Here is a 27,244-nt window from a genome sequence, read left to right as displayed (position 1 = left end):
CGGGCAACGTGGCCAAAGTAGCGCAATATGCGTTGAAGACAGGTGGCAGACAGGCGTTGAGCGTTCTCCATTTTAAGCTGATGTAGGACCGAGATGTTGATCATAAGGTGACTATTTTTTATTGTGCTACCTTTGAATTTATCCAGTTCACTATTCATTAAATACTATACTACCACTTAAAATGACCTGTTGATTTTTAGAAACATCTGAATCAATACGCGTTACGAAGCCATTTTGTTGGAAATTAAACCTATATAATAATACGTGAAGCAAAAACTTTGTATCCCTTTTTACGAAAATTGCGCGGACGGAGGAGTATGAAATTTTCCACACTTATAGGGAATATAGAGAAGTGCACAATGCTAAAATTTTTTTTAAAATAATGCATAAAAGATACATTAAATCGATAAAGAAAACATTACACACACTACATACCATGTATTTGACGCACACACGCATGCATACTATATATTTATTGTCAAACTTTTGTTCTTGACGTCTGTGGTCAAATTGAGAATAGATTAAATATTGTTTGTCTTTATTAAAAAAAAATTATAGTGTAGCCTTGGCGAAATTTGTGATTATAGAAGTATAAAATACAATCATATTAGTTTACAAACTTATAATACCAATTAATTATAGTCGAATTTCGACTACTGCGGGACCTCTAGTTGTTTTAAATTGACTAATGGACCGTGAGGTTTGTGTCTAATGAGCCGGAAAAAACTTAATTAACTACATTACTTGTAAATATTCAAAAAAAAGAAGGTAAAAGGCATTTATTTTTACAAATATCGCTCGTTGAAGCACATATTGTCTCATTATAATTTACATATCTATCAGTAACTCAGTAACAGTAATAATAAGTATGTTGGAATATCGTGTTATTGTACTGTATTTATATTACCTTTTAAAAAATACTGATATTCTATGTTGGAACGTAAATATCATAGCTACGACTACGTGTCTAAATCATCAATAATTTTGAGGGAAAGATTCAAACGTGCTTTTAAATTAAAAATACAAAACAAAAAAGGCGATGTTTTTGCTTAGTGTATAATTTATTGGTTGTCATACCATACCATGGAAAATAGTCTGAAATGTAACGCGGAACTGGTAATAACAGATTGGATTAAAGTATTCATACAATAACTATTAATTTAATTTTAGTGAATGTATACCTATGTATACATTCACTAAAATTAACACTCCCGTACCGACGCCAGGCCGAAATGAGACTCGTCGTGCAACTCAACGACGTCAACGACAACAGACCGCAGTTCGAGAGGGTGGACTGCGTGGGCTACGTCCCGCGCCGCGTCGCCATCGGCTCGGAAATAGTGACGCTCTCGGTTATTGACTTTGATGCTGGCGACGTGGTTTCTTATCGAATCGTCGGCGGCAATGATGATAATTGCTTCTCGTTGGATTCGAGCACGGGCGTGGTGAGTCTCGCCTGCGATCTGAACGACATCCGAGCCGACTCCCGCGTGCTGAACGTGAGCGCGACAGACGGGACACCTTCGCTGTATAGAAAGTTCATTGTTAATTCCGTAAATTTTGATAATTTTATAATTATATTTTTATAATGGTATTTACGGTGTTTAAATAAGAAAAGACGAAATTGCGTTTCTTCTAAACAACAAGAAACAACATTTAATGCCCTTTCTTCAATAATTCTTTAACACACATTTCACAACGTCCATTAACCGAAAAATTATTTAAACAACTATCAATTGTCATATGACAGATTGACATTCAATCATTCATTACATCTCCCCCGCTGAAAAGACAATTGTAAGAGGCAGTGAATGGTTTTACAATTGTTTATCATATCAGATAGACACTGGAGACAACTTTGTTATATGGTAGAGGTTTGATTCTGCTTTTTTGTGTCCGGTGTCAACTTCATAGATCGATTCTGAAATCTTCTTTAGTATTTTGTATGGCCCTGTTCTCAATTCATCCATTTTTTTCCTGTTTAATTTATTTCCATTCTCCACATAAACACTATCTCCTTCTTCCAATTTATACCCTTCTCTGTACTGGTCAAATATATTTTTATTATAATTGTGAGATTTTATTGTGTTTTCTAAGGCTAATTTTCGATCTCTTCTCAAATCTTCTGTTGTACAACTTGTTTTCAAATGTAGTGGTAGAATACTCACATTTTCACCCTCTAGAAGGTACCTGGGAGCAAACTTTGTAACTGTGTGTTCTGTTTCATTATATTTTTCTACGCATTCTTGTGCAATTGTTGTCCAAGATGTCTTCTTATCGCTTTCGTTTATTTTACATCTTATCTTATTTGTTAGTGTTTGATTTAATCTTTCGTTAAGCCCATTCGAAAAAGGCGCATCAACAGCTGTGAAAACTATTTTGATATTATTATTCTTTAGAAATTCTTTAAATTCTTTTGAATTTATGCCAGGGTATTGGTCTGATAATACCATATTAACGTCATAATTTTTTGTTACCTTTTGCATTAGCTTAATGAAATCATTGGAGCCTTGAGTTTTTGATGTACAAATATAGGCATACCGTGTGAAATGATCCACTAGAAGATGCAAATACCTTTTGGTTGATCGGGATCCTCCAAAGCCCCCAATAGTATCGATGGATACAATTTCAAACGGGTGTGTGGCTGGTCCCAAATGTGACATTAAACCATATTTCGACTTCCTCCTGGACTTGTTTTTAATGCAGGTTTCACACGCATCACACATTTTATTAATGTTTGCTGTAATATTTTTGGCTGAAAAGAATGGTGTTATTTTATTTGTCATTTGGGTTCTTCCAATGTGGCAGTATGTGTCATGGACTTTTTTTATTAGAGCTTTGCTAAGTTTTTCTGACAGTATAATCTTATTTCTTCTTTTATTTTTCTTGTAATAAACTTCATTCTCTAATATGTGCTTATTCTTTTCTTTTTTTAGGTCTGGATTTGTTAGCTGGTCATTCTTTATTTCTTGTAGGTCGATTAAATTTACGACCTTTAAAAAATCGTCGTTATTATCATTTGCTTCTAAGACTGGATTTCGGCTTAAGCAGTCCGCTTCTTGATTTGATTTTCCTGGGTTGTATTTAATTTCAAAATTATATTGTGATAGATAATATGTTAAATCACCTAGTTCCTCATCAGTTCGAGCTTTAATGTTCATATTTTCCAGGGGTTTATGATCTGTGTATACCATAAATTCTTTTCCCATAAGCCAATGTTGCCAGTATTTGACTGCTTCTTTTATCGCCAGACATTCTAAGTATATTGCCTTCTTCTTTTTCTGTGCTTCTGTTAATTTCTTCGAAAAATAAGCAACCGGTTTACTCACGCCGTTTTCATCGTCTTGTTTCAACACTGCTCCAACTCCTTTGATACTAGCATCTGTGTAAATTCTTATCGGTGAATCTGGGTCAAATATTTTTAGGATTGGTTCTGAGCAAAGCAATGCTCTAATTTTATCAAATGCTTCCTGGCATTCTGCCGTCCATACAAATTTCACATCTTTTCTTAATAAGTTATGTAATGGATCGAGGATAATTGCACTATGTGGTACAAACTTATGATGAAAATTTACTTTTCCCAAAAACTGCCGTATATTTTTCCTTGTTTCTGGAATTGGGAAGCTTTTGACAGCAGTTAAATAATCTTTCAGAGGTCTAACTGAATTGTTTTCTATTATATGACCCAAGTATTTAGCATGGTGACTTGCAAATGTACATTTTGAAAACTTCAGTCTAAACCCTTCCTTTTGTATTGCTTCCAGTAGTCTCGATATGTGTTGTATATGTTCCTCAAAAGTTTTAGAAAAAATTAAGATGTCGTCAATAAAGTTTACTGCAAAGTTAGATAGTCTGTGTTTTCTTATAATATTGCTCAATATTCTTTGGAAAATTGCTGGTGCAGTCTTTAACCCAAATGGGAGACAAGTCCATTGAAAATGTCCTTCTTGTGTCACAAAAGCAGTCTTATGTCTATCTTGAATTTTCAATGGGATCGACCAAAATGCTGAGTTTATGTCTAATGTAGAATAATACTTACAGTTTACTGTTTTGGTCATTAAGTCCTCTATAAGTGGGAAAGGTTGTGATTGTGGAACTACTATTTTGTTTAAATCTCTGAAATCTATGCATAATCTTGTTTTTTTATCATCTTCTTTCTTATATGCTAGAGTTACAGGAGCAGCAAACGGGCTGTAAGATTCCTCTATCAAATTTTTCTGTAGTAGCTTCGATATTTGACTTTCAATTTCTGTTCTGTCTTCAATTGTGCATCTGTACGGACGCTTATAGCAGTATTTATCTACCATCAAGTCTATATGGGCTTCATAATCCTGCACAGAGCCAACATCATATTTGTCCTTAGCAAAAACAGATTTGTATTTATCTACTAACTTCTCAATTTTTGATTGCTGATATAAATCTAGATGATTTACAGACATTTGAAATTCATCAATGTGTACATGTTCATTGAAATTAATTTCACACAATTTGTTGGTATTTATAGTAGTACCCTTTTTTACTATCTCAGAGTATAGTTCCATCTCTATCTTCTCTTTCTCTTCTATTCTCTTTTTAAATGTTTGTTCTTTATTTTTGTCACCTAGTACATCAGGAATTCCGACATTTGTTAAATTATTCTCATTAAAACAATGTTCATTTGAGATTATGCTTTTCTTTTCGGGATATTGTATGATGTTAAGTTCTTCATTTTGTATTAATTTGAATTTTTTTATACAATCCAAACCAATTAAGAAGTCATAGTTAAAATTTTCATTATCCACCACAAAAATATCCATATTTCTTTCAATATTGTAGATTTTTATTTTTAGCGTTACCATACCTTTCGTTTTTTTCTCACCATTAATAGTTTTTAAGTTTACAACTTGCATATCATTTGTCTTCTGTTTCTCTTGTATTTTCAATAATCTTGCATTAATTAAAGAAACATTAGATCCAGAGTCATAGATTCCAGAAACCTTCAAAGTGTCATTTATTTGTAAACTTATTTTTATTAATGGTGGTATTTCTAGTTTTTTGGATTTTTCTCATTCAGTTCTATTTCCAATTCTGAATTATTTACTGTTTTTACCACAGCTTTTTTATTTTTTTCTTTGAACCAACAGCTGTCTTCTGGGTGGAACCGTTTCCCTTTTTTCTCATTTAAACAGATTGGGCATGGTTTCTTTTCGTCAATATTTTTCCCTTTATTATCTAAATTATATGAGCTGTTCCTTTTTTCATATTTATTTTTCATCACCAGATGTTCCAATTTTCTTATCTCATTGTAAAGGTCTTCCGTTCTTTGTAATGTTTCTTTGTCAATCTTGTCCGCCACATAATTGGGTAAACCAAATGCTATGAGATCAATAATTGTTCCGGTATCCACTGTCTTCCTGACTTCCAACAATAATTTCTCCTTCTTTAAAGCATACTCAAGTAAGGATCCCGATTGATATTTAAAGGCAAGAGCATATCTAGTGGAGGACCATCCTTTGTTCGCAAATGTCTCACAAAATTTTTTCTCCCATTTGCTCCATTCTGATTGTACTGTAAGCTTCATCAGCATACAACTGTACCAATCTACACTAGCATTTTCTAAGAAGTTCTTCAAAATTTCAATTTTTTGTTTATCCTCGTTTATTTGAAAACGTTCACATTCTTTATTAAAATCTTTGATCCACTGTAATGCATTTGAATTACGGCCGTTGAATTTTTCTATAATAAAATCCTTTGCAATTTTCCCTAAATTTTGTTTTTCTGGTTTCTGCTGTTTTTGTTCTTGTAGTTTTTCTAACAGTTTTTCAAGCATGTGATTAGAATCACTAGATGTCGATTCATAACTAACAGGTTGTTCTGAAATCTCTTCCAAATAACAATCATTGAATTGCAAATTTTGTTCTTCATCCAAATATGTTTTTGAAATTTCCTCCGTCACAGTTATCCATATTTTCCTCGTTTGATGCGTTTTTACTAAAGAGTTTTTTACTCTAGTGTAGTTAGGAGTAGTTGTGATCACCTTATGAAGATTTACGGGTTGATATTCGACTGGAATTCCAAAAACTTGTCCACTTGGTGTAGCAATGGAAGTTATGCATATGACGTTTGTTTTTCCATCCGCCATTGATTTCATTGCAAAATCAAATCTTAATTTCTCCATTTTCTCAAGATATTAGCAAAAATGTTGTTTTATAATGGTATTTACGGTGTTTAAATAAGAAAAGACGAAATTGCGTTTCTTCTAAACAACAAGAAACAACATTTAATGCCCTTTCTTCAATAATTCTTTAACACACATTTCACAACGTCCATTAACCGAAAAATTATTTAAACAACTATCAATTGTCATATGACAGATTGACATTCAATCATTCATTACATAAGTAAAACAAAAAAAATCGAAAATGCAAAATGTTGCAATCGTTCCATTCATGCATACAGTAATGACTATTATTACTATTAGTATATATGTTATTATATCATTTAATACATGTTGCCTTTAAGTTTTGGGAATTTTCTTATGACCGTCCGCCTGCCTGACATCAACTCTCCTTGGGAATGGTTTTTTTGACCTTGGGCCTAGGTTGTATTGGCTTTGGCCAGGCTTTGTCTCTTAGTCGCCTTCTACGACACCCATGAGCTAAGTTTGGGTTGGGGGTATTCTTGGGCGCCCACCACACTCATATGTTAGAGGAAGTCTGAAAGTGACACCTGTGATAGAGAAATTGAGAAGTGCGCGTTTGGAGTGGTATGGACACGTGATGAGACGAAATGAAACCGAGGTTGGTAAGAGAGTGTTAACATGTTTTGCGGTAGGCAGCGGCTTGGCTCTGCCCCTGGCATTGCTGAAGTCCATGGGCGACGGTAACCACTCACCATCAGGTGGGCCGTATGCTCGCCTGCCTACAAGGGCAATAAAAAAAAACTATGAATGTGGAAGGATATAGATGAAGAGGTAGACATGAGAAGAAATTGATGGATTACGTGAAAGACGATATGTGTAAGAGGGAAGTGAGCGAAGAAATGGTATATGATAGAGGAGTATGGAAGGAGAAAACATGTTGCGCCGACCCCAGGAGGCTGGGAAAAGGGCAGGAGACTAAAATTAAAAAATTATCATTTAATACATGTCAAATGATATGACATGTCAAATGAAGAAAAAGAAAAAAGGCAAGTAGAATAATAAAAAAAAAGATTCTATAGGTAGTATCTGTGTATATAGATTTATAGTATCATGTGTGAAAAAATGTCAACAAAACGAACAGAATAAGTTTTATAATCGTTTTCAATTGTATTTACTGCAAACGAACCAGAATTAGCACTAGATATTATTATCGTTGGCTGAAATACGACTAATTTTTATGGGCAAATTATGTATCTGTAACACGTAATAGTTATATTACTCCAAACAAAAACACATTTACGATAAAAAAATTGTAAATACGTTACATATGTATAAGATCCTGTTTAATGACTACTACAATTTTCGAATTCCGGTTTAATATCAAGTATGTATAATTGACATTCATTATGTACGTTTTTGTGTAGGTATATTGCGTGCTGAAATCATTAACAGTCACCGCATATTATACATACAATATTTTTATCATTTTCCTTATTCGCAATATCTAATAGAACTTTTCGAATTTGAATTTAAAAAATAAACGCTTTAATAGCAAACGGAATAGGAAAAGCATTTGTTTTACTCTGGTCAGGGTATGAAGCTACTCATAAATTGAGTTTATCAGAAGTCTTTAATTGGTGAAAATAGCATTGAAAGAGTCCGTAATATAGATAGATATTTTGAAGATACCAGTCAAGCTAATAAGAAAAAGAATAAGTAATAGGTAGTAGGTAGGTATTATAAAAATACTTTAAAACATAATTAAATCTTATACCTTTAAACGAGCAATTCTTGTGTATATTATATATATATAATCTGAGTCTCGGAAACGGTTCCAACGATTTTCATAAAATTTTGTATACAGGGAATTTCGGGGGCGGTAAATCGATCTAGCTACGATTTATTTTCAGAAAATGTTGTTTTGTTCGTGTTTTCAATAATCAACTTTATCGATAATGAACTTAATGACTCTTCCCGACATCTATTGGCGAATAATAATACTATTTTTCTTAATTGAGAGCAACTAACTGCTTTAAAGACACAACAAGATGGCGTTATCAAAAACTGAGCAAAGCACGGTCATCGTCTAGTTTAAAATAAATTCTTTTATTTTTATTTTTAATTGATAGCTATACCGTTTGAAACGTAGTGGTAACCAGTTTTTTTTTTGTGTACGAGAGCAGAATAAAAACCTGCTAAATTTATGTAAATGTCGTGGCTTATTCCATCATCGACACACGGAAGAATTAGCAACGAAAGCGGGTTTTGATCTTTGATTTTTTTTAATTGCCCTTGTAGGCAGACGAGCATGCGGCCCAACTGATGGTGAGTGGTTACCGTCGCCCATGGACGTCAGCAATGCCAGGGGCAGAGCCAAGCCGCTCCCTACCTAACTACTGATTTTTATCAGACAAACTGCAATATTACTGCCTATTTCTGCCGTGAAGCAGTAATGCGTTTCGGTTTGAAGGGTGGGGCAGCCGTTATGGATGTCTATGGGCTCCAGTAACTACTTAACAACAGGGGGGCTGTGAGCTCGTCCACCCATCTGAGTAATAAAAGGTAACGATTAGGAGGCGTCGTGAAAAGACTGATGGGCTGCGTGAAAGAGCATACGCGAGAGAAGGGTGTGAGTACAGGGATGACGTATGATAGGCTTGAATGGAAAAAGAGGTCAAGCTGCGTCGACCCCACACAGTGGGATAAGGGCTTGGAAGATTAGAAGAAAAAAGAACTAAAGCTGCTACTGCTGTGACACAGCCGTGAAACATGAACCGCTTGGTGGTCGTTTATTATTGTAGGGTGCAGATTAGAGGCATCCTACAATGTCTCTCCTTCTGTTCGAGACCATTACTGCTGGTGCTCATTTAAGATATCTACAGCAAAGGTTTACTAGTTTTATTAATATACTAGCGACCCGCCCTCGCTTTGCTTCGAAATATTAAAATTTATTATTGATAGCTGAGTCCCGCGATGTTCCCGCGGTTATTGTAGTACCGCGGGTGACGCCGCTGGGCGAAGCTAGTCTAAAAAAAGTAGCCTAAGTTACTCCTCATATCATCAGATATCTATCAGTGAAAGTCTCGTCAAAATCGGTCCATCCATTCCAGAGATTAGTCGGAACAAACAGAATGACAGACAGACAAAAAATAATAAAAAATATTTGGTATAATAATATGTACTGTAGTATAACATACTTACGCATTTAGTAAAAATTGTTTATTTTATTATTACAAACAGACACTCCAATTTTATTTATTCGCATAGATAAAACAGTGATAACGTAAAAATACAAAGGTAATTCTTTTTATCTTTCCCTTATAGTCGGTGTGGATCAGTTTTGCACAGAAAACGGCAATACAGCAAACCATGAAACCTAAAGATCCTTGAAACTTCAAACGCTGTATAGGAAATTTAACAAAACGTGTCTCTCTACTTATATGTATTAACGAAAATACTCTAAATTCGGTTTACCTACAGGAATTATATCGGTTCGTCACGACTATACGATTGTTTCATAGTATTGATAATTAGTATTGCTTATGGGAAAACTCCATCGATTTGAATCACAACTATTGAGTGCGTCTACTAAATTTATTCACATCCATATGTTTTACAAACCGTTTTGTATGCAACACTATCTCAATACTATTAGGGTATAGACGATTTTGTAAATAGACAATTTTTACTATTCACATAGCGAGTTTCCGGTCTCACTGGTTTTAAGTAGTAACCGCGGCCCACAGACAGACAATTTTGCTGCTAATTTTGATTGCAACTTTAACTAGTTAACCGAATTTGACGAGTGTACTCGTTCATGGGGAAGTGCGAGGATTTTTTGTCATAGCGATGACGTAAAAAATAATGACCCTTTTTTATTTTATTTTTTAGATGGATGGACAAGCTCACACCCGTTCTATTTAAATTGTAATTTTTATGAAAAAACGAAATATTATTATATATTCTTTAACAATTACAACTATGTACCTTTTTTAATTTTAATTTTTTATTTATTTCCGACATTTCGAATAACTTTTTTTTTAATGAAAGAAGGATTACTGGTGGCCTAAAGTCTTTCCGGTTTCGTCATTCGAATAACTTACAGTTTTCGTGGTGACGGATGATTAATACCTTATTTATCGGCATTCCAATATTGTGCTGACTACCGTCTATTGTTTTATAAATAAATTATCACACTTAGATATTCACACGAAGAATGAAACTCGATATTAAACCGTGATAGCAACAGTTCATAGGCCACTGAGTTTCTCGCCGGATCTTCTTAGTGGGTCGCGATTCCGGTCCGGTGGTAGATTCAGCGAAGCACTGCTGTTGCTACGGCTAGTGTTAGAAAATGCTCTCAAGTTGAGCCCGTGAGCTCACCTACCTGTCCGGACGTAGCTGGGATAGCTCTTTACGCTACCAGCAAACAGATGGGAAAAAAACCAATGGTTTTAATTATATATACGACTCGCGAAAACCGACGAAAATACCATACACTCAAATTTCACGTTGCTTAGAAAACTTTAAGCTTGGGTCAGAATAAAACGAAATGTTATAAAATATGAAAGGAGAAACCCCATTTTGGGCCTAAGCGTTACACGAATGGGATATGTACCAAAAAATTCGTCTATTTTGCTTGATTAACCTATTGAAATCTTAGCTTCATTGACAATGGCCAAGTGTAGAAAATAAGTTGAATTCAATTTTTTGTTTTAAACAATCTTTGTAAACATCTGCAACACTTATTTCAATATACGTAACTAGCTCCACAAACGTGCGGATTAGAATTAGAGCATCCATAAAATAGGATCGATTTAGTGGAAATCGAGTGTAAAAAATAATTAATACTCTTTTGCTTTAGGATAAATGACTGTTTTTACAGGTATTTTTATCAATGTAAATAGAGTATGGCCATCGAATCGTGACACAACTACTTACAATGGCGGCAATTCAAAATATCTACAACTGACAACATTAAATATAGCATGAAAGGGTAGTTTTGCATTTTTATATTAATGTGACTATGCCATAGAAAAATACAAATGTATCAAATCGTGTTATGTTATCTTTAATGTTGCCAACTGAAGATATTTTGGATTGCCGCTATTTAGTTGTGCCATGATTCGCTGGCCAGACTGTCAACTTAATCTCATTGAATAACGTAACGTAAAGCACCAAAATCTACTAACAAAAATCATTAAAAGAAATAAATAACTGTGCCATTTATTTATGACACGAAATCATGTCGCGGCAACTGCGGCAATTCAAAATATTTTCAACTGGCAATCTTAAATATAACATGAAAAAGTCGATTTGGTACTTTGAGTTTTTCTATGGCGTAGTTACATTAATAATTTTACTGGTGGTAGGATCTCTTGTGAGTCCGCACCTCCCGCCCGCCTATTTTTTCCGTAAAGCAGTAATGCGTTTCGGTTTGAAGAGCGGGGCAGCCGTTGTAACAATACTGAGACCTTAGAACTTATATCTCAAGGTGGGTGGCGCATTTACGTCGTAGATGTCTATGGGCTCCAGTAACCACTTAACATCAGGTGGGCTGTGAGCTCGTCGATGGGTATCTAAGCAATAAAAAATAAAAATAAAAAAAGGCATAAAATAAAATGAAATGAAATGTAATGAGATAATATGGGAGCACGTAATGATTTATATTTTATATAAAAAAGTTATCATATAAATATAGTTTTTCATATAAAAAAGTTTTCATTAAAATTAAAATAAGACTGACCTAAAGGTCTTAGTTACCAGGTCATAAAATCCCTTAAAAAATCATTTCGTGCGCAGCGCGTATCGCATTACGTTGTTTTCAATTTTTGGCTTTCGTTCGTTTTCGTAAACAACCTAACACGCGATTTCTCGTAACAGGTTCCATTTTTATTTTAAAGCAACCTGTTGCTGCAACAGGTTTCGTAAAAAATTACTCATCTTTAGTAGGAAACAGCCTCAAAAATATCGTTTTTATTAAAATATCTCGAACAATAAACATAACCTAAAATGTAAACATTGTCTGATTTTACCAATTTGGCCATTGCTGGGAGACCTGAAAATTGGGCTCATGAAACCTTCTTAGGTATTGTAACTTATGCCCAAATTCTAGCACTGTAACGCCAGGCCCAAGTTTGTATGGATTTCGGGTTTGTCCTTTATTGTGCTAAGAGTATTAGTCGGCTGAAATCCTTTTCGTGGTGACACACAGAGGTACGCACTTTGGAAACGAATTGACACGGTTAACTGCGTAGATTTGATTGACCCTTAGATTCCCATTAATGTTACTGGAATGGTTCTTGTTGTGTGATTAAGGCCCTAATGCTGCCAGAGCTTCAATAGTAATTGGCTATCGCGATCGGTTTTAGGACTACGCTTCGGACCTGGTTAGCACGATTGTCTTTATCTCCACTGCCACAGTATTGGAATGGTATTCGTCCGAAAATCAATTTCCGCAACGCATGTTTGCAATTTAAAAAAAATTATTATCTTTTCGGCAGCTATCGAATAATCGGACAGAACTAATTATCTATAGAACTGCAAATACAACATTAATATCACAGTTTCAAGGAGTTAAGCTCCCATTTATTTTATAATTATTGCTTGACGGTTTCCGGTGATGCCTCCTCTTAGACATCAGGTCGAGTTTCATGATAGTGGTACTAGTAGATACTTAGATATATGTAGAAGCAATCTGATCTGTGTTTAGATATTCACGGGGCAAAACGGATGAGTTTTATTTATTTATTGCTGAGTTGAGTAGACGAGCTCATAGCCCATCTGGTGTAAAGTGATTGATGAGACCATCAATTTTAGAGTAGAGAGTAGAACGTAAATGACGTCACCAACCTTGAGACATTCGTTCTAAGGCACCATTGTAAGGTACAACGTCTTCCTTGCTAAACCGAAACGCATTACTGTTTCATGGCAGAAATAGACTGGGTGCTGGTTCTAGTTTGACTAAAGTCGATAAATTGCTTTTGTAAAAGAACGTACCACACTTGAGGGCGCAGGGAACTGTAAATAGCGGTAATTTCGTCTAATTTCCTTGTTAATCTCGCCCACGCGTGTGCTTTATACGCGTTATACTGGTCTCAATGAAACGTGCAATTTATATAACCGTATCTGCTTAAGTCTACCAGTGATAACGGGCGAGAGGAATGAGGCCCGTCGACGAGTCGCGTGGGTAAATTTAGGTATTTGGACAGGTAAAAGCCAGCTGGTATGTCCACATAGTTGAATTTCTTTACACCAACCATAATTGGCTGGTTTCTTGGAATAAGAATTAAGGAAGGCTCCTGCTATTAACCACACCGCTCTTTATTATTGCCGCATATGCGTTGATGACTTTTAGGCATAGCTGCTATTATTAAAGACCGCTTTGCCGCCGAAATGAGTAGGAAGGTGGCGTCCCCTCGGTCCACCATGCGTTCTGTCATTAATGAGGAGAATTAGTCGGTCTAGGCCTCTTGCGATTCACCGCAGTGTCGATTGACTACGTGATAAAGTTTCGCTGCAACGTTGAAGCGGCATGAGAGCTTGCTCAAAAATCTCGAGTGGTGATCGTGCATTAATAATAAAAGGCAGCGTGAGTAGACCTTTCATGAGGTAGACTGACGCCTTGCTACGGTTCGCGGGAATCCGTTGGATGCAAGCAGTACAAGACCGGTGATTGTGGCGATGATGCCCTAAACACGTCATTACGGATCCTCCCGATCCATTAACGGTGCTTTTAGATATCTCAAGCACCAGTCACCTTCCTCGCCGAACCCGTCGCTTGCAACGAAGGGCTCGACGAGTAAATTAATCTATAGACAGAACCCATTGAGTTTCTCGCCGAATCTTCTCAGTGGGTCGCGTTTCCGATCCGGTTGTAGATTCTGCGAAGCACTGCTCTTGCTAGGGCCAGTGTTAGCAACGCTTCCGGTTTGAGCCCCGAGAGCTCACCTACACGCTAGGGTGAATTTGAACTAGCCTCTCAAGGCTATCAGAATAGGTAGGAAAAAAAGTGGCGACGATTACACGATAGTGTGTCTTGTACGTCGTCTCATCGCGGTTTCCACGGAATAGATAAATAAGGTTGGAATGGTAATGTAGGCGGGGCAAGCGTGCCACAGTTATGATTGTACAAACATAACTCGACCGATTCTTTCATTCACCGCGTTTAGTGCGCTTCGGACTACTTTGGCGAACAGATCTCCGCTTTATAGTGCCGTGTTGTGTAATTATAACTTGTAAAACAAAAAATCAGACCTCAAGTATAGAGCGAGGAGGTATATCTTTCGATCGGTAAGTCGAAATTACTATTTAATTACAATATTATTTGTCTAAAACATAAAAATATACTGAGCATTATGAAATTCCAAACGTTAACAATATTATTGCAGCAAGTTATAAATAGCATACATTGCGCGATGTGTACTCGCCGCAACGACCAAGTCAGCTTTCAATGTACTACATGCATTGCGTTCTCTACACTTGGCCGTGGTGCAGTTTGTCGATAGTGAGGTGACCATGTGGTGAAATAAAATCATCGACAGAATTCTCGACTATATTTACATTTGACATGGATAATTTTTGCATTATTTTATATTTTATTAATGATACCTAGTATATTCTTAGTGAGACGTATTTTGAGTAAAATAAATATGTATTATTATTATTGAATTATTATCATTGAATTAATGTGAAGGTATAATATAAAGGGACATGTAGACCTCTCATTTACGGGTATTTACTATATTGTCTAAGACGAATTAAAATCTAAGTAAAATGCTATTTGACTTATGCAGTAAATTAAAAATTTTAGGTTTCCTAAAGAACCTAACGCCAGGGAACAATGGATTGACGTGACAGGTAGAGGAAACTGGAGACAAAGACGAGTACTATTTGCTCTAAACATTTTACTGAAAATGATTTTACCATAAAAAAATCAGAATACACTTAGTTTTGAAAAATTCATTCGCAATTAATAGCAAGCGCCAACTGCTTAACAAATACATTTTATTCCAGGGACAGTGACTATTTGTAATTAATAAAAGTAAAATAGTTTTCTTTTTCAATATTTATTTCATGTTTCATTTTCTCCATTCATTCATCAGATAATTTATCGATAAAGAATATCGATTTTATCAAGCACTAGCGTGTATGAACATTTTTATTGCCTTTTTGCGTGTGTGAGTGTGTATGCCTACGGGTGTTTTGTGCTAGTTACGAACGAATATCTGTCCTGAGATTTACGTGTGAGTGTTTTTGTTGTGTGCGAAATACTTGTAATCACAGTATGTGTATGTGTAGTAATTAAAATAGTGGGGATGAAGCGGCGACACTGGTTCTAATACAAAATTAGAGCAAAGGCCTTTCCAACCTTATTTATCTATTCCGTGGCGGTTTCCGTGCTATATAACATTGTAAAAACTATCCTCTATAATGACGTAGTACGGTCGTCGCGACTATAATTTTGCTATTTGATACGACACGGCTGCCGCGATAGATGATGGAACGCAAGCGTTTTCGCCTGCTCGCATAGTTACATCACTGAACTCGGTCGTAAATCTGTCTGCAAACTTATTGAGCTTAGAGTCGTCTTAGAGTCCAGTGTTTGATATCCTATCTTTAACATTGATACTACTGCGGCTATAAAAGTCAATATCGCTAGAAGGCTATTGAAAATTTCGTGTTTCTAACATTACTTAATAATTATTTATTTCTTGCGTCCTATCTTGTTCTACCGCTGACAATATATCTAAATTCTGTGTCCCTAAATAATATAAAATCTTAACAAAAAAGAACACCGATTTCAGCTAAACAAAACAAGAAATTCATGAATGTTGTTGAAGTCAATAAAGCATACATTAATAAGGATAATAAAAAAAAACCAGTCACATCTTGCTAAAATTTTAATGGGATCGCATCTAAAATGCCAGCATTAAAATAAATACAAAATCATCATCTGTTCGCCTAGAAAAAAGTTCTGGGGTAAAATAATCACCAATCATAATACTTGCAGTGTTTCCCGAGCTGTTTCCCAAGGGCTATGACATGTCCTTCTTCAAACGAGGCTCTACCCCTGGCATTGCTGAAGTCGGCAACAAAAAAAAAGTCTGTTAAAATGTATTTAAACAAAGATACCCAAACATCCATAATTTATGGTAGAACATTACGAGTTTCATTAGCTAGGCCCATGGCATAGTCGAAAGGTCGCATTCACGAAATGCAGACGTCAGAAGCCATGAGGTTCGGCGGCACGGCTTAGTGGGGTTCGACGACCTGTCCAGCTTACATTATGTATATAGTTTATACTGTTTATCCAATTGTTGTTAGTTCGTTTTATGCATGCACTTGTCATGTGTTATTGCGTTTCGATTAAGTCTTGTATATCTAGCGCATGTGTTCGATCAACACAAGTGTATATCTCTATCATAATTGTATGTTTATTTATTACTAGAGGTCCGCTCCGGCTCCGCTCGGGTCTTTAACAAAATTTTCAACGATATTTGTCGTTGTTTTATTTTTTTTAATAAAATAACTCTTATTGCGGCATAACTGCAATAGTTAGACCTATGCTGTCGCGACACTTTTTGTAATTAATAATGTGTTCTACAAAGTCGTGGTACATTATTTTATTCTATCATCAATAGTTTTCGCAGGGCACGCGATGTAAAGAATATTGTAGGTAATTTTTTTACACCTTGAGTTACATTATAGGAGTTTTAGTTAGGATCCCTAATTTTTTTCAAAAAGATTATAGCCTATGTCACTCGAGAATAGTGTAGCTTCCAAACAGTGAAAGAATTTTCCAAATCGGTTCAGTAGTTTCAGAGCCTATTCAATACAAACAAACAAACAAATCTTTCCTCTTTATAATATTAGTATAGAGTTTAGATATAGATTATAATATTGGTAATATTAGTATGTTTACGCTGTGCTCGTATAGTCAGGAGACTTGCTTCTCCTGGCAAAATACCAGATTGTTTTCTGCACGATTTCTTTTGTATTTTTATTTTATTTTGAGACATCCGTGTAGATTGTAATCCGTGTAGGCAACGCACTGGCGCAAACGCTGGTGACCGTGGGCGGCGGTGAATCACTTACCATCAGGTGACCCGTCTTGCTCGTTTGCCTCTTAGTTGTTATAAAAAAAAAAAGAAAAAAAAAAAAAAGATGTCCAATGTTAGCATTAGTTGAAAATACGAAATAGGTATTTTTGTCTCTTATGTCGCGACGCTCGGTGGAGCAGGAGCTAGGTGTCTTGGACATGACGTGGGAGGACCTAGAACAGACTGCCCAAGACCGATGTAAATGGAAGGATTTGATTCGAGCCCTACACCCCAGCAGAGGGTAATAGGAAAGAATGATAATGATGATGATGTCGCGAGATATGTTTGTGTAGGACTGGTTAGATTGTATGCATGTAGGCTTGTGTAGTTCGTCCGCTGCTACTTTCAAATAACACAAAAAAATGGCTCATAGTTGTGTATGTCAATTTGCCAAAGTTTTTGTTGAAAATAAAGGTTCTTTGATTAAAATAATTCTACCTTCGTACAATTTAATTGGACCAAAAAATACAGATAAAAGTTATGATATAAATCAGTTAAGATTAGGCGTATTAATTGTATATATCTTTGGAACTGACCTTGATTGGATAATTGCAATAAACAATGAATCGCATTTTATTATTTAATATTTTTTTGGAACTCTGACTTGTGACGTTACCTGCTTCCAGAAGGGTAAGGTTTGGTAAAAAGTGCCAGATCACCCCCAGAGGAGGCTTAAAAAATCAAGGGTAGCTACATTGCGAGACCTATTTTCGACGGATTTGAATGAACCCACTGAGAATATTTGGCGATAACACAACCGGCTCATATTAAAGGATTATCTTAAGACATAAATTAGGGTCAAATTCTCAATTGTCGTACATAACCGGTACACTTTTCATACCTAGATGAGCAGGACGACAGATATAGGCACAGAATAGCCCTATCTGAAGGTATTCCAGAACTCCATGTATTTGCCATGGAGTCGCCGAAGAAACGTCAATTAATTATTTTCTTGTTTTTCGCTGCACGTAGGTTAGGAAAGCCACGGTAGCCAGCGGGCTTTGTGGGCGTATAGGTACCGAGTTCACAATACACCTTACGGTCAATTAATTAGAATACGAATCAAACCCCGTCCGCTTTGTTGGGCTATCTTTGATTTGACTTCGATCCAAACGCTACCAAACATCACAGCACCAAACTAGACTATCTGAAAATATCATCCAAATCGGTTCAGTCTTTTTGGAGTCTATAGCGAGGGTATTTCAGCTTCTCCTGGACGTGTAGGTGAATTCACTGGGTTCAAAACGGAGTGTTGCTAACACTGGCCCTAGCAAGAGCAGTGCTTCGCAAAATCTACGACCGGATCGGAAACGCAACCCACTGAGAAGATCCGGCGAGAAATTAAGTGGGCTGTGTCTATGGGCCAAAATTCCTAAAGCTAAACATCACATGACTGCGAAACACAATACAATAATAATATGTTGACAACTTTACAATTATTTTTCATAATAATACCAGACGTCATCACGTCAGAGAAATATTAATTTAGTCGGATTATTGTTTATTTGTTAATAGTACCACCGAGCAAGATGGAACGCCAGAATGTTTTGCGGCCAAAATAGATAGAACTGTAGTAACAATGTTGCGTACTCGCATGCCTTCCTACCTAAAATGCGAATTTAAAATTTTCGTTAGTTAGTTTTGGCTGTCGTTATTTTGTTGCAACAATGTTTGAGATGAGTGAATCGTGGATAAGGTTTTTGAAATTGGCACCTACCTACCCGAGGACCGGAACTGTTCAATAGCACGACTGTAATACCGTGCGCCAGTAAGGTCACGGACGCTTATAGCCTGCACGGAAACTGTAGTCAGACATCTGCGCAAATTTAAATGAGCTGGTGAACCGACTTCAAATTGCCGTGGACCCTTACTTCCTTCCGAAACCTATGAATTAGTTCGTTCCGAGTGTTTTGATATACTCTTTGCAACTACAAAATGTTAGTTATCAAATAAAAGACTAATTTTTTTTTTTTTTTTTTTTTATTGCCTTTGTAGGCAGACGGGCATACGGCCCACCTGATGGTGAGTGGTTACCGTCGCCCATGGACTTCAGCAATGCCAGGGGCAGAGCCAAGCCGCTGCCTACCGAATAATAAAAGACCGAAACGTTGCAAAAATAATAATGTAATTTGTTATGATAGTCCTATCTTGTCCACATTCCTGAGATACACAAAAAAATATTTTATAATAATTATGGACGACAATATTGATAATAGTTAGTTATCAAAGTGTGTATATCTTAGTAATTGTTCTAAAAAACGCTTATTGTTTTTTGTTATTTGTTCTGATTCAATGTAATTCAACTTTTTGAAGGTTGTTTGTTACTAGTAGACATCAATAACATAAATGCTCCCTTCTTTACTTTGCAACATGAGATTTAAGTCTCAATTTTGATAGTACAACCGCTGCCCCTCGCTGCCATACCCGTGCGGGCTCACAAAACGCCCTACTACGAGAAAAGATGGCCAGTTACTAGCGTTCCTTCTAAGGTTAGATGGTTAGCATAAACCACGTTGTAGGGTGTGAACTCTGGAAGCAGCTTACCAAAAGGTTTACCAGAGGCCATCTCATTTTGGCAGCAAAAAAATACCATCTTCTTACACAAGGCAATTGATAAACGTGTATTTCTAAATGCATTCGTAACAAAGAATAAGACCGTCCCGTGTTCTATTTCTGTCACACACTACGCTTATGAACGTTTTCCTGTTTGAAGAGTCCTGACGAAATTTACTATAATGCGATCGTTTGGGAGTATCTTTGTGAGTGTGTTCTTTAACGCGATCCTGGACCGAGGCACGTCCTAAAGCGTGTTGTCGTGTTTCGGTTGGATAATAGAAGACACCGTTACATAATACGTAGCATATTTTGATTGAATGATCGTTGGAAACACTTACTGAGATGGAGCATTCGGTTTTGTTATATACGCGTGTCTGGTATTATGGTAGTTTCTGGCTTAGTTTTTCAAAGGAGGTTAAATACGTTCTTGGAATCATTGCGTCAAAAATGTATTTTTTTAGTTTTATTTTATAGCGATATCGTTTCATGATATAATGCAATCCCAAGGGATTCCGATCCGGCAGTAGATACATTCACAAAGCAGCCAAGCAGCCACCCTCAGCTAGTAGTTGTCCTTCGGCGGTTGGACAGCTTTTAACAAACCCACCCATTCTAGGTGAGCCCATGCTCGACCCCTGTTCTTATGAAGGTGGTAAGGTTCTGGGCTGCTATCAAACCCGCCATCCCAGAAAAAGTAATGTCATAAAGACCATGCTTGGATTTAAATCACCTTGTAAACAGGTTTGCTTCAGGTTCGGATTGCTTTAGATCACGAACCCTTATGTGACAGACTGTGCGGGTCGTGACAGACTGTGGTTGAATTAGTGCCAAGACCACGTGCAGGTCTACGCTAAAATGACAGAATAACCGTAGGAGTGACTTTCACGTGATTGGCGTTATGACGCGTTAGGTGATTTGTTGGTGTATTTCAAAAACTGGTCTTTATACGATGTGAAAATAAAAACGTAGGTCAACCTTAGAATCGAAGGTTGTTGTCGATAGCTATAACAGGACAATAATATAAATGTTACACAGACCCAAAACAAGGATTATAAATCTTTAGAAAAACAACTTACGACGTAGCCAATTGAAACACCTGAAACAAATGCAGCAACGATTTGATTCGGCTCCGACTAAAAGCAGTTATGGTTTGATCCAATCTTTGTCCAACATCTACGATATTTGGCAAACTACAATCTAATGTTAGGAAAATTCTCGAACTAGAATTCCACACAGACGCGCAAGGTCGTGTCGAGGTAATCTTTCAATTGGTGACAATTGACCCTCGTAAATCATGCAAAGGATATGCTTGTTCCTTGTTGCTATTAGTACAAAAATTGTCTAGAACCACAAAATATAGGTATAGCGGATCTATCTTATTGATTGGACATCAAACGAAACTGGTAACCAAAGATTGAGAATTGTTCGAAATAGACACCTCTACATTTTTGAGAGACATAACCTTCATGTTATGTCTCTCAAACATGACATGTTGTTGAAGTGAATGAAGTCTAAAGTGGTCCAGTACTTAAGGAAGCCTCATTCTGTCACATTTGTTTGAATCAAAAGGTGATGTCTAGAGCAATCTGTTATTTCTTAAGTACACGTTTAGTTCATTGTCGTCCTTAAAGAATTAGTTTAGAGCCTAAAATCCTTTAAAAATTCACTAAGAAGTTCGAGAAAAATCATCCCGTAATATATTCGCACAGCTATTTCGTTGAATGAATAAATTGTCGACTATTATCTTTCGGTGTGTGTAATCGAAGATTCGCATAGAATTTCAGAGGTTGTTAGTTCAACCGCTCGTCTACAAACGAGAGATTTGTCTTTAACCTTTAAAAATCATCCTAAAGATCTTCCATCGAACGTATAAGATTGCCCAGTAAACAAGCGCGATGTTCCGAATTTTATTGTTTGGAACTTGTACATATGCAAACTTATCTTGACTAAAATCGTTAGTGAGACTCAGGCGTCAAATATCTTGTGTTCCATGATAGCGGCCCGCCACATAACCATCTCCAGTCTGAACCAAAGAGGATTGGATTCGCTAATAAAAAAGTAATACCGCCAAGATGGCTTCTAAAACGCCGATGCATTCTGCGAAGCACTGCTCTTGCTAGACCCAGAGTTAGCAAACTCGCTCAGGTTGAACCTATGAGCTCACCTACCGGCCATAGATTAACTGAAATAGCCCCTTAGATTACCAGCGAATAGGTAGGAAAAAAGGGCGCCCAAATTTAATCTATAATCTTTTGATCGATCTCTAGTTTAGCCCAACAAGAACCAATCGCCGACGCGGCCTTCGCAAATAATTGCAAATACAGCATTATCTATCATATGACGATAATAGCTGATATAGAATAGCTGTAAGTGGTTTTATTTATAGATTGTCGTGTAATCGAAATTGTAAAACTGAATAATTGTCAAGATATAAGACAAACATAATAAGCGACTTATGGAAATAGTGACCACTAATTATATTCTGAGAGATGTTAATTAGCACATAGCAAGCACCACAGACGGTATCCGTCGTGGTTCCATGGACCCGGTTTTATTGGTGGTAGGAAGTCTTTTGATTCCGCACGTATCGTATGACGTAGCTGTAATAGCCTCTTATGCTACCAGCAAATAGGTAGTGAAAACAAATTTAATTAAAGGCTTCGTCAAACAGAACGCGTAATTAGCGCGCGTCAGAGCGCTACGCTATGACGCCGAGATGTGTTGTACTACTATGGTATAAATTTCATACCGTCAAACAGAGCGCCAGCGCTATAGCGCTCATAGCGCTGGCGTACTACATAGCGTGGCTGTTGTACTACTACGGTATTATACCGTCAAACAGAGCGCCAGCGCTATAGCGCTTATAGCGCTGTTTGACGGTATAATACCGTTGTAGTACAACACATCTCGGCCTCATAGCGCGGTGTTAGTTTAGCGCTCTGGCGCGCGCTAAGTACGCGTTCTGTTTGACGAAGCCTTTAATGTTCAGGTTGCCTATTCACGTAAAACAACGTATTTTGATTTTAACCGTATATTTTCCTTTGTTCCAGACACGTAAGCTGGCACGTGAAGTCTTAGTGTCCTGACGAAGCTCTTCGACCATTAGGACGACAACGAAAATGCACTGTCGACCATTCAAGAATAAACGCATCGCACTCACAAATATATTTTTAAAGACGTAAAAAATAATAATCTAAATTAGGAGTGATAAAAATTGTTCCTTTTCTTTAAATTATTATCAAAAGTCATTTGTTTTAGTGTTCTAGTAAATAATAGACACGTACGTTGCGTTCACCGTTTATTGACACACTGAAGTGAATACTTACTTACAAACATAACACCTCCACCCTTATTTATATATATATATATATCTTAACTAAGCGTACATAACAAACTAAAGTAAAAAAAAACAAAGAGAGGTTATAACTATATACTTAATCTATTTCCTCGAATCCATATCTAACTGGTGGCTTGCGTATTCTTACAGGACGTTCACGTTTGGGTGTCACATTTTCATTGATACTCTTACCACCAGTATTACATGCTCCCTTGTCTATCGGCACAGCGGGTCTCATAGGGCTGCCACGAATAGGCGATACAGCATCCTGTGCCGGTGTGCTATTTTTTGGTGGTGAACTACTCTTCCCCGAATCGTTGACCACCGCCACTGGTTCCTCGCCACTTGTCATGGGAAATGATAGCGACTTACGTGATTGTGTTCTTAAGTCTAAATTTTGCGCGATCAGTTCGGGACTTATATTTTTACGAATCGACGCAAAGGTATCAACTTTATCTATATTTTTTGTAACCCTTAATTTTAGCTGATCGACGTGCCTATGATTCTCGGTTCCAAAACTAGATCGTACACAGTAATCACGACTACCTAATTGCTTGAGGATCGTCCCAGGTACCCATTTATCCAGACCTCGATAATCCCGATACCACACCTTAGTGCCCGGCTCGAGTTGTCGCTGCACACCCCCTGCGTTTTGCTCGCTCCGCTCTTGTTGCGCGATAACTCGAGATTGCCTTTCTGGTTTTAAATTATCTAATCTCATACGGAGACTTCGACCCTGTAATATATTGGCTGGACTATCGCCGGTAGTTGCATGTTCTGTATTTCTGTAGGCTAATAAAAATCTACACAGAGCTGTATCTACGTTTAAATTCTGTTTTAATGCCTTTTTAATCGCACGTTTACAAATTTTAACTGCATTTTCAGCGGCCCCATTAGAGGCGGGATGATAGGGAGCTGAATAAATATGTTTTATGCCATTATGAATCAGAAACTTCTGAAAATCAGAGCTCGAGAAAGGCGGTCCATTGTCACTGACCGTTTGCTTTGGCAGGCCGAATTTTGACCACAAGTCCCGCAGTACCGATATAACCGCTTGTGCCGTTGTCCTCTGCATTTTAATTGCCTCTATCCATTTGGAGCATGAATCCACTACAACTAGGTAAGTGACTCCACCTATGGGGCCTAAGAAGTCTAAGTGTAACCTGGACCAGGGGCGTGAGGGCCAGGGCCACGAGCGGGGCGCGTGTGTAGAAGGTGCGTCTGCGACGGCAGCACACACGGTGCAAGCGCGACATTCCGTCTCGAGCGCTTCGTCGATTCCCGGCCACCAAACGTAACTACGTGCTAGCGATTTTGTTTTCACTATGCCCATATGCGGATCATGAAGCTCCGTTATTATTTTGTTTCTGCATGAAGAGGGTATAACCACACGATGACCCCACATTATACATCCTAATTCAATATAAAGTTCGTTTTTCCTATTATAATATGGTTTTAATTCATTAATTTCTATGTCTAAGGGCCATCCGTCCCTTAAATAACTTAATACGCGACTTAAGATTGGATCACTACTAGTTTGTTTTTTAAGAACATTATAATCTATTAACAGAGCTTCTGTTGAGAAGTGTAAGTAGGTTTGCTCGGGTAAGTCTGTTTCCTCGGAAGCTACGTCATTTTTTTGAGACTCGATTAACCGTGAAAGTGCATCGGCTACATTTTTATCTGTCCTAACGTACTCGATTTCAAAGTCATATGCTGATAGTTTAATAGCCCAGCGCTGCAAGCGGCTAGCTGCCGCGCTCGGGATACCTATGTTAGGCCCGAAAATGCTCACCAGAGGTTTGTGGTCGGTCCGTAGTATGAACTTTCTCCCATATAAGTATTGATGGAATTTTTCCACCGCGAAAACAATCGCCAATGCTTCCTTATGAATCTGACTGTAGTGTAATTCATGAGTGGTGAGTGCGCGTGAAGCGTATGCAACGACGCGCTCCTGACATCCTGGCCCGCGCTGCGCCAACACGGCACCCAGACCACGCGCGCTCGCATCCACAGTCAACACCGACTCCAAAGACATATCAAAATGTGCGAGTGCTTTTGTACTACACAAAAACTTTTTAACATTCAGGAAAGCAGCATTCTGTTCATTTCCCCACATCCAGTGCTTACCTTTTTTTAAAAGGGCATATAAAGGTGATAAATGTGCACTCAAATCTTGTATGAACTTCGAATAGAAGTTTACCATACCGATGAAAGATTTTAATTCTGTCACGTTATTTGGGTGTGGCATTGTTGCTATTGATTTGACTTTCTCTGGGTCTACACGAACCCCATTTTGATCTATTATGAACCCTAAATACCTCACTTCTGTTACCATGAACTCGCACTTACTCCTTTTAATTTTTAAGCCATACCTTTCTAATATATCTAATACTTCTTTTATAGACTTTAAATGACTGTCTAGGTCCTGATTTCTAATCAATATGTCATCATAGAAAACTACTACATTTGGGACATTTTTAAACATATTTACCATTAGTTTTTGAAAAATGCCTGGGCTCGAAGCTAACCCGTAGACGAGGCGGGAATATTTAAATAATCCTCTATGTGTATTGATAACCGTGTACTCGCTAGAACGTTCTGATAAGACTATTTGATTATAAGCTTGAGATAAATCAAGCTTAGTAAAAAATTTATTTCCGCTGAGATTACTGAATAAGTCCTCCATTTTTGGAACCGGAAATCTGTCGATTGCTAATACTTTGTTAAGGGTTACCTTATAGTCCGCACATATTCTCAGACCGCCGTCCGCTTTGCGTACTACGACAAGTGGCGTGGCCCAGTCGGAGTGGTCCACCGGTTTGATGACGCCGGCGGCCAGCATCGCGTCGAGCTCGGCATCGACGCGCTCGCGCAGCGCATACGGCAGCGGTCGCGCGCGGCAGTAGATAGGCACCGCATCCGGCCGCACGATTAACTCTGCTGTGCCCCCCGTATATTTACCCAATGTGCCGTCGAACAAGGATTTATGTCTAGAAACAATTTCATTAATTAATTTATTATAGTCTCGTGCGTGTTCGGTTACAAAGTTACTGTGTTGTATTTTAAAACTCGTAGGTTTTGATATTTTTATATTAATATTCAATTCAGCTAACCATTGTCGGCCCAATAGATTAGTCGTTCCTTTGTCTATGACATACAAGTCTAACATTTTTGAAACACCTTGGTACTTCACTATAGTGTTTATAAACCCTAAAGGCCGAATGATTGAGCCATCGTAAAATTTTAAATTTAATAAGCATGCCTGTAACTTCTCCTTAGAAAAATATTTATCATAAACATTCTTGCTAATACAAGATAACGCCGATCCAGTATCGACCTCCATCTTGAGCAAGCAATTTTGGACTTTAACTTTAATACACACCGGTTTATAATTACTCAATGTCATTTGGTACATAGGCTCATTTTCTTCTCCACACCCGTCCTGTTCATTATTGAAGTTGTTGTATGTGTCATCGTTGTTTTGATCGTATAATAAGTGCAAAGGAGCCCGCTCTCGGCCTCCTCGTCCCGCACCGCGCTGCCCGCGCCACGATCGCCTGTTGCCGCCTGCACCCCGGTTCCCCCGGCGCCCGGTGCGTGCTGAACCCCCGGCTGCCTCCGCCTGGTTCTTAAGCCCGTTTTTGGGGCACATTCTTCGTAGATGGCCGGTTTCATGACATGAACTGCACACGTAGTCTTTGTATATGCAATCCTTTGCTTGGTGTCTCCTGTCTCCACATCTTGAACATTCATTGAAGTTAATTTTGTTAACCTCCTCAATTGGCGTACGTTCCACTGCAATCGCATCCCTCTCCGCAGCTTCTAATGACAAAGCTAACGTAACTGCACGCTTATATTCTAATTTCTCCTCGGCAAATAACCTTTGCCGTATGATTTCGCTCTTTAATCCACAAACCATTTGATCACGCAGATTTTCATCCAGCGACGAGCCGAATTCACAATTTTTTGATATTTTTTTTAATTCTGTGAGGTAGTCAGCTATTGACTCATTCAGCTGCCGACGTTGTCGAAACTTGTATCTTTCCGCCAAGATTGAGGGCTTCGGTTGCAGGTGAGCTGCCAACATCGCTACAGCATTAGCATATGTTAATTGTGACGGCTTCG

The 27,244-nt window shown here is 37.5% G+C and overlaps 2 protein-coding genes across 8 annotated transcripts in view; both read left to right on the top strand.

The window, feature by feature from the left end:
* Treh-2 (trehalase-2) overlaps positions 1–27,244 on the top strand; it is a 95,556-nt gene that overhangs the window by 37,470 nt on the left and 30,842 nt on the right. For 5 of the 6 annotated variants that reach the window (XM_062676391.1, XM_062676393.1, XM_062676390.1 and 2 more), the window contains exon 2: positions 22,830–23,044. The gene's annotated coding sequence lies outside the window, so the exon portion shown is untranslated. 6 annotated transcript variants of the gene reach the window in all.
* LOC134201543 (fat-like cadherin-related tumor suppressor homolog) lies at positions 1,054–6,500 on the top strand. Of its 2 annotated transcripts, none has more exons than XM_062676594.1 (2): positions 1,054–1,574; positions 6,377–6,500. In XM_062676594.1, exons 1-2 carry the CDS (start codon positions 1,233–1,235, stop codon positions 6,458–6,460), a joined length of 426 nt encoding a protein of 141 aa, XP_062532578.1. In that variant the 5' UTR covers positions 1,054–1,232; the 3' UTR covers positions 6,461–6,500. The 2 variants fall into 2 exon arrangements, with proteins under 2 accessions (XP_062532578.1, XP_062532579.1); XM_062676595.1 differs by having other exon boundaries at positions 1,233–1,553; positions 6,354–6,500.

The sequence above is a fragment of the Bombyx mori genome, chromosome 27 (genome assembly GCF_030269925.1).
Source record: "Bombyx mori chromosome 27, ASM3026992v2".
Classification (NCBI taxonomy): Eukaryota; Metazoa; Arthropoda; class Insecta; order Lepidoptera; family Bombycidae; genus Bombyx; species Bombyx mori.
Note: the sequence above shows the minus strand (reverse complement) of the source record. Positions and strands in the feature narration are given on the sequence as shown.